Source organism: Haliotis rufescens, unplaced genomic scaffold (genome assembly GCF_023055435.1).
Source record: "Haliotis rufescens isolate VD_foot unplaced genomic scaffold, xgHalRufe1.0.p SCAF_1, whole genome shotgun sequence".
NCBI lineage: Eukaryota > Metazoa > Mollusca > Gastropoda > Lepetellida > Haliotidae > Haliotis > Haliotis rufescens.
In genome coordinates, this window is record NW_025963779.1 from 20,851,635 (window position 1) to 20,863,928 (window position 12,294).

Below are 12,294 nucleotides of genomic sequence, written 5' to 3' on the forward strand. Positions count from 1 at the left end.
GAGTTCGATCCCCCCAAACGGTACCATCTTCCCAAGGCAAAAGTCCTGTTTCCACCCTTGCATAGCGAGACTGGAATTTAGGGACTCGACTGTAGCGCCACCAGTGGATATTACGAGTAATGTCCCTTCTATGTCCTTCCTATTGACCAATCTATCACCTCTCATGTCACTTGTATTTACTTCTAATACAATGGTACCCCTGACGATCCGGGGTAGAATAGGTATTCAGCAACCTAAGCTTGTCGTAAAAGGCGACTATGCTTGTTGTAAGAGGCGACTAACGGGATCGGGTTGTCAGGCTCGATGACTTGGTTGATGCATGTCATCGTATCCCAATTGCGATGATCGATGCTCATAATGCCAATCACTGGATGGTCTGGTCCACACTCGATTATTTACAGACCGCCAACAAATACCTTGAATATTGCTGAGTGCGACGTTAAACAACAAATAAACAAACAAACAAATCATATACAATGGCGTCGCCGAATGAAGACGATCTGATCGATAACCAAGATCTTTATTGTAATCAAACGGGTCTCACTTCGCGAAATGCATCAAATCACTTGAACACATTGATTAAAAAATGAGATTTGGAAAATATCTGTTGACGCTAAGTAGTCGGTACACGTGCTTTGCAAATCCTGCATTCGAACGAAAGCTGCACGGCAGTTTATGAACCGGATATCGATTTCGTTACGCGATTTTGATTGGACTGTGCATTGACGCGTTAGTCCACTCAAAATATAATTCCAAAATTCCGGACTCGTTCGGCAAGGGTGGAAACTGGACTTTCAGAGAAACGGTACAGTATGTGAATTTCTTTTCTTATTTCTCCTGCCTTGATATTGCTTTTCTAAAGGCGGCGTAAAATCATACTCACGCATGGCGATAGATATGTCGAGCAAGGCATCTTGACAATACAGATTGAGAGATGATAGAAACATGCTTACAAGTATATGCAGTTGTTCGTATCAAAGTACACTTTGAAGTATAGTACTTGGCTCGCACGTTCCCTGCAAGTTTGATTCAAGCCTCCAAAACATTACTTTGCTTGTTTATTTTGTTTATCAATCTAGCTGTTACTTAATACCCTCATTGCAAAGGGTCAACCTCTCAGTTTCACACAGGGCATAATTACAACCAGGTCATGGATCGAAGCCTCCTTGTAAGGTGCAACGCCTGCAGCTCGCCAAATACAATCATGTATACACGAGAACGCAGTGTGCGTACTGAATGTCTGAAGCCCATTAGAGACGGCGGAAATAAGGATCGTTGTTTATATGTTTTCAGTCACTTATTTGCCTGGGCCCATTCCACAAAGCGGTCTTAACTCTTCAACTGTTGTGAGCCTTTGTTAAAGTATGGAAGTTACGATCACCTTAGCTCTACGACGGTCGTAAGTCTATGTTAAAGCATGGGAGTTTTACGATCACCTTAGCGCTACGACAGTCGTAAACCTATGTTGGTTGGTTGGTTGGTTGTTTTACACAGCACAGCAATATTTCAGCTATATGACGGCGGTCTGTAAATAATCGAGTATGGACCAGACAATCCAGTGATTTACATCATGAACATGGACCCACGCAATTGGGATCGACGACATGCATCAACCAAGTCAGCGAGCCTGACCATCCGATCCCGTTAGTCGCCTTTTACGACAAGCATAGTCAACTTTTACGGCAAGCATGGGTTGCTGAAGACCTATTCTACCCCGGATGTTCACGGGTCCGTAAGCCTATGTTAAAGTATGGGAGTTTTACGATCACCTTAGCGCTACGACAGTCGTAAGCCTATGTTAAAGAAGGTGAGTTACGAATACCTTAGCGCTACGATTTCGTAAGCCTTTTTTAAAGTAGGGGAGTTACGATCACCTTAGCGCTACGATTGTCGTAAGCCTTTGTTTAAGTAATGGATTTTCGATCCCCTTAGCGCTAAGATCGCTTTGTGGAACGGGCCCCTGGGTGCGGTTGTACAAAACAACCTTAGCCCTACGACTGCCGTAAGTCAGTGTTAAGGTGTGTGAGTTACGATCACCTCACCGCAAAGATCGCTTTGTATAACGGCACCCTGGTCAATACTACTAGTTGCAACCACATCCACTCACGAGCTTGTGTAAAAACAAGGTGATGTACGATGGGATGGCCGTACACATACGTTACACCGCAGACTGGGGTTTGTGACAAAGAAACAACAAAGAATGTGAACCCAATCATAAATGTGGCCGCAAAGATAGTGAGTGAGTTGGGTTTAACGCCGCTTTTAACAGTATTCCAGCCATATCGCGGAGTGTCAGCTTGATGTGGGAGGAAATACCGAAGTGATGCAGGTTTCAGCCGTTTACCACTTCGGTGAAACCCACGAGCACGGGTATGGTGCTGACAAACCTAGAAACATAATCGGGGCGAATCGGGATTCGAACCCACAATCATACGTTTCTGGTGTGTCCAAGGGACGCAACTCTGCACAGCAAATCGCGGCGCCTTAGACGACTGGGCCACCCGTGCTACCAGATATTGTTATAAACTTGGTATAGCTACGGAATACCTTCCTTCTCACACACTCAGCCAAGACAAGCGGCTCAACTACAATCGGACATCTTTTGTTGGATCCAGGACTCTATATTGAACACTCCCTCGTGGGAATCGGCCCCTGTCTGCATGTTTCTCCTGTTGACGTGCCCTGCAAGTGTAGGTGGCTTGCAAGAAACATCAGGGACGTCTACCCGAGTTGAGGCAGCAAACTGTCTGTCGGGTCAATAACGCTCCCTGTCTAAAGTAATAATGTAACTGGGACGACAAATCCTGCAACTACCTTGGTTGTGTCGGAGAGCCCAAATTGACCAAAATACTGTCTCAATCGACTCTTGATGTCAATTTGGTTGCCACGTGCAACACCTCGGGACGTTTTGATGGCGCGAGAGTTGTACATCAACTAAAGTACGCCATCAATTGACTCGGCAATTGTTTATCATGACAGCCGAAGTTTAGACTCGAACACACGGCTTGTTTTCCCATATAATGCCTTCCTCTAGCTTGTTTAATTCCACTGTGTATAGATAGGCGAAGAAAACATTAACCCAGCTCTTGCATGTTTGATCAAATTAGAGTTCCCTTAGCATCCATAATGAAACCAAGTCCGTATCGCTCATAAGCCCTAGATGAGGATATTAATATAATAATAGTATCTGATAAACGAGAGTTTTCCATTTTTAATTTTAGGACATTGTAAAAGAGTTCTTTTTTGTACAGTCGTAATACTTTCTATGTGTAAAGACAAATATGTATCAATATATTTAAAGTTTTTTACAAAACATACAATAGAGTCCACAGTTTAATAAATAAAAAAAAATTCAATTATTTTTTTTATAAATCTGGATTTAATACAAAAATAACGTAATTGCGAGTATGATTAGGATTTCTTTTGAAAAGAAACTTCCCAGATCCAGCTCAACTCGTTCTCAATCTATAACCATATATAAATACATATATCACCTCTGACGGCGAGCTGGATCTGTGCGGTAAGTATATTTGACAGCCTGTCTCCCCTCAATCCATAACGAGCGGGAAAGTGCAGACACTTGTAGCCAGAAGATCCTTATTCTAATTGAGCGGTATAGACAGTAAAGGATGCTGATATGACCCCTCCGACGCTCAAGGCAGTTTGTCACATCATTAAGGGACGATGGCAGTGACGACGGCCATCCTCGACATGGAAGCCTGCGAAGCCATGCACTGCTGCTATTACAGGACTCCTAGATTCTTGAAAATACATGTAACCACACGGTCGGTCGTTTTCAAAGAACACTTGCTTAAATAATGGTTAAAACATCTTATCATCTATTTATTTTGTTCCGTATATTCTTGGGGTTTGAATAGTGGTTGCATGGTGAAAACCTATTAACCGTGAAGCATGCATGTTTCTGGGGCTAACTCTAGAATCAGTTGAAGACAGAGCCATGAAACTTTGCATGCACATCATTCAAATGCTTAAGTGGTTACTGAAACTCTTGAAGATCTTTAAGAACATAATTGTGCAGTGTGTGCGAATTACATATACAGTAAACTACGTTTATACCGAACACGCTTATAACGAACTGACTTATATAACGAACTTATTTTTTTAGTCCCGACCATTTGTTGCAAAAATGCTGTATATATGTTTATAACGAACTACGGTTATTACGAACTTAAATTAGTGGTCCCTTCGAGTTCGTTATAACCGTAGTTTACTGTACTTTGTTGAATGAGTGAGCGGTGTTGTTTTCTTGTATGTAAGCTCCAGGAAAAAAACGTCATGCAAGTCTCTACAACACCAGTCACACCACACTTCCCATGTATAATATACCACGTGATATGGTTTTGTCAACGATTGGATGCCCACGGTGCTTTGAAGAAAGACCGAAACATTCTAACAATATAATTATATTACTTGGCATGTATATCATCTGGTCCTAAAACGGAGCAAGGTTTGTTTGACGTCTAGGTCAAGGTCAAAGTGTACAGAGGTCACTTACAAAGTACAGTGAAGATATTTATAATCTAATTTCCTATTTTACAGCAGAGCATACTCAGCATAGGTGACCCACTTGTCTAAAACGCCCAAAAGGTGATTTGTATAATCGCGTCCCTTGGTAGTACCAGCATCAAATGATCGTGAGTTCGAATCCCAGATTCATCCCCGTTATGTTTCTAGGTTTGCCAGCACCATACCCGTGATCGTGGGTTTTACAAATGTGGTAAACGTCTAGTACCTGCATCACTTCGGGTTTTCATCCCACCTTAAACTGACCCGCCTTGATATACCTGGAACACTGTTCAAAGCGGCGTTAAACCCTAATATTGGTGACTGTGTGGTAGCCTAGTGGTTAAAGCGTTTGCTCGTCACGCCGAAGGCCCACCTTAGATTCACAATGTGTGGAGCCACAATCGGGTGTCCCCGCCGTGACATAGCTGTAACATTGCTAAAAGCGGCGTAAAACCCACTCACTCACCCACTCACTCACCCACTCACTCACCCACCCACTCACTCACCCACGCATTCACCCACTCATTCACCCACCCACTCACTCACAGATAGCGATTTTTTAGTTTACCGTATAGGTGAATGAGTGACGATGGTTTTACGCCGCTTTTAGCAATATTCCAGCAATATCACGGCGGGGGACACCAGAAATGGGCTTCACACATTGTACCCATGTCGGGAATCGAACCCGGGTCTTCGGCGTGACGAGCGAACGCTTTAACCACTAGGCCGCCCCATCGTATAGGTGAACTCGGATCAGTTAGGTTTCAATGACGAACAAACAGGCACGCAGAGGCAGAGCTCCAGTTAATTAATATAAGCACATGTTGCTTAGGGTGAACAATTCCTCCTGACATATCCCATCATTAAATTAATTATTATACCTTTAAGATGAGATTGTCTGATTCCCCTGAATAAAACAATATCAATATCGAAACTTGTATAGAAATATCTAAGTAATTCCAATGCCCATACGCTTGGCGGCCTAATGAATAATTTGCAAAATTCCCATAGTGAAAACCACGAGGCAATAACGCTGATACAACGATCGAGTCCGGGGTCCTATAAATCACAACACACTATCTAATCTGCCATGAAGCGCTGATCTACACGCATGACGTAAGTTATTGGTCAATAAAGTGCTGCTGTCTACGTGGTTGCGGTGAAGAGTCCTCTATAACGATATCATTTGATACTATTGTCTGGATCAGCACATGGACTGAGAGAAACTACCCTGCATTGCTCACGAAGTTTGAGACCCTTTTTACAAATGTATTACTTTTCTATTACGTTAACGGCAAAATACATGGCGGTGGTGGATTCAAGGGGAATTCAGGGGCTTAACTCGACCTGCCCTCCTTTTGAAATAATAACATAGGGACCCCAATGACCCACAAGCTCCTATGCCTAATTATATATATCAACATGCTCGTGTATACTGTAAAACACACACACACACACACACACACACACACACACACACACACACACACACACACACACACACACACTCTACACCACACACTCTACACCACACACACACTACACCACACACACACTACACCACACACACACTACACCACACACACACTCTACACCACACACACACTACACCACACACACACACACACACTCTCTCTCTCTCTACACCACACACACACTCTACACCACACACACACTCTACACCACACACACACTCTACACCACACACATACATCATCCAACTGTGAGGAGGGCACGGGTGGCCCAGTCGTCTAAGGTGCCACGATTCGCTGTGCAGAGTTGCGCTAGTAACCTATGATTGTGTGTTCGAATCCTGGTTCGCCCCGATTATGTTTCTAGGTTTGTCAGCACCGTACTCGTGGGTTTCACCGAAGTGGTAAACGTCTGAGACCTGCATCACTTCTGGCTTCCCTCGCACATTAAATGTAATACTGTTAAAAGCTGCATTAAACCCAACTCACCCAACTGTGAAGGTTTAAATTAAAAATGAGAAGCCATTTCCTACCCTAAATAAAATATTCACCCAATTTAAAAACACTTGGCTCCGCTTCTAGATATCTGTCTTCAACATGTAGTACAACTGTGCTGATCTAACGCATAGCATCAATGCTTTTGTGAACACATTCTTTATTACATTCTGTCTTTATCAAAGCCGCAGAAAAAAGCAATACTGCTACAGATATTAACAACGATTCCAATAACAACAAGCATTCAATAATCATATCCCCGCCAACAGGACATATCCGGTTGTGTGTAAGGCATCAGTCCCTAAATCAAAATATTTGCTATGGAAACTCGAAAAATATTTATTTCAAAATCCCAAACTATCAAAAAGTACCAGTTTACCACTAGACCTATCTATGTGCCAAGTTTGGTGAAGAAATATTGTACGGTTTCATAGATCTGCTCCGAAAAGGAGCTCTACCGACATTATCAGGGGAATTCAAAGCCGTTACCATGGAAACTCGAAAAATATTTTTTTCAAAAATCCCAAACTATGAAAAGGCACCAGGTCAAATTGTAGTTTTCCTCGGGTAAAAATGTTAATAACGATGCATTATTATTATTATTATTATTATTATTATTATTATTATTATTATTTAAACCAAGTCATTCATGTCAAGTTCATAAATATTATTGCGTCTTGAAATTGGCGCGAGACTACATATCATTATGATTATTATTTCATAACATATTGAAACAATGTCTAAATTTCTTGTAAAAAATCATAAATCAAAGAATACATCTTATGCATAGAGGCGGACAATGCATATGTGTTCAATATTTTGTTTTTAAATCCAACACATGATGTACGATCATTTGAGGAACTCAAGATCACTGTCTGCAAAAGACTTTAAACATATGAGAACACGTGATTTCATTCAAAATTGAAAGCAAATATTATCTGTTTCCTAATTTCCGTTCTAAAACTATCCAGACTTTGTGAAATACAACATGATTAAAAATCCAAGTTTTTGAATTTCGCGGGTAGTCTACCCAATCGTAAACCGGAAGTATGAATCATAAGGGGCCCGGATGGTGCATTAGTATAGCCAATATGGCGACTCTTGTGTGAATTTACCAGGTGAAACGGAGGAAAATATTGAATGGAGATGCTGTCGTTTGTTTACAGCTAGTGTAGGCGACATTTCATATCTAGGAGATACATTTACTGGAGGAGTGTGAATTCTGCTAAGGAAAATGACGACGGATAAGGTTAAAGTCGCTGTTAGGGTTCGCCCTATGAATAAGCGAGGTAAGAACAGGCGGCGATCATTATGAAAATTTCAGTAAGCACATCACGAATAAGAATTTTACGTTTTTGGACTTTTTAGTTAAATATGTTGTAACATGTACTTTGTTGTACATTTAATTCAGAGCTGGATATGACAACGCAGATCGTGGTGGATATGGAGAGAGATCAGACGATTCTACGTCCATTCAAAGACAGGTAGGATGCTGCCTGTCACATCATCTGATTGTGTAATAACGTCACAGCACACGCTTCAAAAGCAGTCCCTTTACGAAATAGTGTTACAACTTCGATAAAACAATACACATTAATTCAAACTTCCCACGTACATTTTATTTCTACTGCATGTTAAAAAAGCGTTAGTCCACATGGATTGTTTATTCGGTACCATGGTCATGTTATGCCACGCCCCCACAGGCGAAGGCATAAATTGATGTATGTTTTATTACGCCATAAGCAACGTAATTATTTAATTAGGCTAATTGTAGACAACCATTAAACACCACCATAGTTTTATTGCCTACCCGATGACTGACTGTTATCTCCCTCTGAGCAGATGATAAGGGACAGGTGAGAATAACAGTGTATTGTGACTTGGCAGGGTACTGTCCAAGTTGCATCTCGTTACATATTAATCCTCTGTTATGTAGCATTATACCATTTAGTAAATGGGGATTTGTACCTTATTCACATAAGATTAGCACATGATCAGGTGAGGTTTGTTTTGAGAGTATACTAATCTGAAGATGATGTAAGTTACCTTTGCTTCGGCAAGGTAGACGTTCAGTGTGGACACAAAATGTGTGTTTCTGTTCATTGTCTATTGTGCCGAGTTTTACGTAACAACAGCCTTTATTAATGTCCAGTTACTTCCTTAGTCATTATTGTTCCCTATTGGTGTGTTTGTAAGTTCTGTTTTGCTGATAATAATCAAACATTAGGTTGTTGATTAGTTGCAGTGTACATCTAAATCCAGATTACCTTTTACTGTCATTCTATTTAACCCCATCCAACCCCTAACCCCAAAATGCTTGTGGGGGTAATAACCCCACTGACCAATCATTATTTTACTTTCTTTCCTGCCCTGACACTTTTGTCAGATCATTATCAAAGAGAAAATTAATCAATACTTCAAAATGTGAAATATTAATTAAAATATTGTGATGTTAACCTACCCACAGAACCATATCTGTTTTTACCTGCACCAAAAATATTTTGTGGTCTTGTTACTGATATTATGAATGCCTAAATATCAGTCATGTCATGTTAATTTATTTTTTTTAAATCATTTCTTCCTCAATCTTGATATTTGATAATTGATGCAATGGTGCTAGAGTAGTAAAACACAGGTTTGAGAGAACTTTGGGAAGATGATTGATAATTCCTGCAGGACGATATGGTTTTCATTAAGGTTATGTTGCCCTGAACACACCTTGCATTGTAAATCAATTATGTTGATTGGTGGTACTTGTGCCATTGTTATGACTCCACTGCTCCAGTCTCCATTGATTTGTAGTGCTGGTTTGATGCATACAACTCAATGGTGATGTAACCAAGACTACCTGTTATACTAGATCCTACATGCCGAATGAAAGCTATAGCACTTTCTCCGATTTCTCCAATTTCTTCTCGATGCTAATAATCTCTGCTATGTTAATGCAGGAATCTTATGTTGATGCATACATCATACCAGGGGTTATTGAGTGCATCTGTGGAAGCTCTGGAGGAGAGATGGATTGAATTAGTACCTGATTTCCATAAGCATTGTTTATTTTGTCTTCGCTAAGCTGTGTAATACTTTCCTTATTATGATTGAAAACACTGGCGAAGAGTAATGTTCGCAAATTTATTGGTCTGGGACTTTCTTCTGAATAGTAATTACTGTATGATAGAGAATAACAACATTGTTAAATGTCATCTCCATCACAACCCCACAGATTCAACTGTAGCCATCTAAAACAATTCTGCGTCTCTTCCTGGAAGTAGGCTTAGACTGTGAGTTAATTGAGTGCACCAGTACCTCGATTTGCTGATCTTCATATCAAAGCATATTACGAAAGAACAGTATTTTAAATGTCAGAACTCTGATCTATCGCATGTCATATTGTTTCTCTATGTCCTATGTTCCAGTGGTAGAGCAGTGGTAGAAGTTCGGGGTTCGATCCCCGGACGCATCATACCAAAAGATGTTAAAAGATTGTACATGCTGATACCCTGCCTTGCACGCAGCATTAAGGGGCTAAAACAGGACTGGTCGGCTTGGAGTCATTATTCTGTGTCTGAGTGGGGTATTCATGTTAAATTGCAGCTGGGTATCTCAGTGGGCTAGCACTTTCAAATCGGGACTAGTCCGGGCTAGTACAAGCAGCCACAGACACACACACAGACAGACACGCACGCACGCACACACAGAGAAGATACTTGTCTGAATATGGTTAATCAAATCAGGTATTCATATGTTTGGTTGTGATTTCATGACATAAATTCACATACTGACATACCAAGATGCCAGCTCTTGAAGTGAAGTCTGGTAACAGTTAGATGCTGAGGTGAGTTCTATAATGGGAATAAACATCCCTGACAGTTAGGTATTCAAATTTCTTCTACAAATATAACTGAATTATGGAAGCACTGATTTGCTAGAGCCAAAATCTGTTGGAACATTTGAGATTTTTTTTTGTGATGTTATAAATATTTGATAGAAGCTATTTGTATATCATTTCATTTTGACAAGAATGCTTTTGACTTTTTGAATAACAATCAGTTGGTGTCCTGGGGTATGGAGCTTCCTGAAACTCTGTGGAAGATTTTCCTTTTTTGAATATGTATTCTGTGATTTACACAGACGCAAAGGTTCTACTGTTGAATCATGTCAGCTGACACTGAAAACTTTGCTTTACCCCTTACCAATCCTTTGCATAACTCTGTGACCTGGAGGCGGTCTGTAAATAATTGAGTCTGGACCAGACAATACAGTGATTGACAATATGAGCATCAATCAACACATCGGCATACATGCATCAACTATGTCAGCGAGCCTGACCACCCGATCTCGTTAGTCACCTCTTTTGTCAAGCATAGTCGCCCCTCATGGCAAGCATGGGTTGCTGAAGATCTATTCTAACCCAGATCTTCACGAGTATACCCCTCATATTGCACAAGTCTGCGAGCCTGACCACCCGATCTCGTTAGTCACCTCTTTTGACAAGCATAGTCGCCTCTCATCGCAAGCATGGGTTGCTGAAGACCTATTCTAACCCGGATCTTCATGGGTGTGAGACTGAAGAGCATTTTCAGCTTAGCAGGATCATCAGAACAAGGTCGGAGAGGATATTTCTCCCTGTTAATCCTTTAAGAAGGATGCGTGAATGGAAATCGTGTTCATATTCTTTTTTAAATTATTTTTTTTATTACTGTTTTGGACAATGGCTATCAATTTGTTGCTACCCTCCCAGTGCCACATTGTTGGATGTAGACTCCCTTAGTGTCTGTTGCAAGTAGTCTGTGAGTGACGCAGGTGCTGTAGATGTCCATGAGGATGGGGAGAGGAGTACAGAATGTGAAGCGATCCTTTCTTGTTTATGTTCACACAGAGATCTTGTAAACACCTATATTGAAAAACTTTTCTGTACGTGTAGCCATGTTGTTTTGTTTTCTGTGGAAATGAATCATGTATTTCTCTTTCCTGCATATTCCAAATGTGTTATAGGACAACATGACAGATTCTCAGCCAATACTTTCCACATTTAGACATGATAGGTTTCAGTTCAGAGTATTGACACAACTCTATCTTTTCTTATGAAATGTTTCAAATGGTGCAGTAATTTTATAAGAGTAATGTTGTGGTGAAATGGTCTGACACATATCTTGTTACAAGTAAGATAAAAAGGCAACCCGTCCAAACAGGCATTTGAAAATTTGTCATATATGTATATATAAATACAATATTGTGACAATTACATAAAATGTAGAGGATGCTGTGTGTGGGATGTAGGGGATGCTGTGTGTGGGATGTAGGGGGTGCTGTCTGTGGGATGTAGGGGGTGCTGTCTGTGGGATGTAGGGGATGCTGTCTGTGGGATGTAGGGGATGCTGTCTGTGGGATGTAGGGGGTGCTGTCTGTGGGATGTAGGGGATGCTGTCTGTGGGATGTAGGGGGTGCTGTCTGTGGGATGTAGGGGGTGCTGTCTGTGGGATGTAGGGGGTGCTGTCTGTGGGATGTAGGGGGTGCTGTCTGTGGGATGTAGGGGGTGCTGTCTGTGGGATGTAGGGGGTGCTGTCTGTGGGATGTAGGGGATGCTGTCTGTGGGATGTAGGGGGTGCTGTCTGTGGGATGTAGGGGGTGCTGTCTGGGATGTAGGGGGTGCTGTCTGTGGAATGTAGGGGATGCTGTCTGTGGGATGTAGGGGATGCTGTCTGTGGGATGTAGGGGGTGCTGTCTGTGTGATGTAGGGGAAGCTGTCTGTGGGATGTAGGGGGTGCTGTCTGTGGGATGTAGGGGGTGCTGTCTGTGT

The 12,294-nt window shown here is 41.5% G+C and overlaps 1 protein-coding gene across 19 annotated transcripts in view; it reads left to right on the forward strand.

Moving 5' to 3' along the window:
- Nucleotides 1-7,571: 7,571 nt before the first annotated feature.
- The window catches only part of LOC124115793 (kinesin-like protein KIF13B), a 266,352-nt gene continuing 261,629 nt past the window's right edge, over nucleotides 7,572-12,294 (forward strand). For all 19 annotated transcript variants that reach the window (XM_048392899.1, XM_048392906.1, XM_048392907.1 and 16 more), the window contains exons 1-2: nucleotides 7,572-7,783; nucleotides 7,906-7,978. In XM_048392899.1, the coding sequence (XP_048248856.1) occupies nucleotides 7,729-7,783; nucleotides 7,906-7,978 (128 nt within the window). In that variant the 5' untranslated portion in view covers nucleotides 7,572-7,728. The remainder of the gene's footprint in view (nucleotides 7,784-7,905; nucleotides 7,979-12,294) is intronic.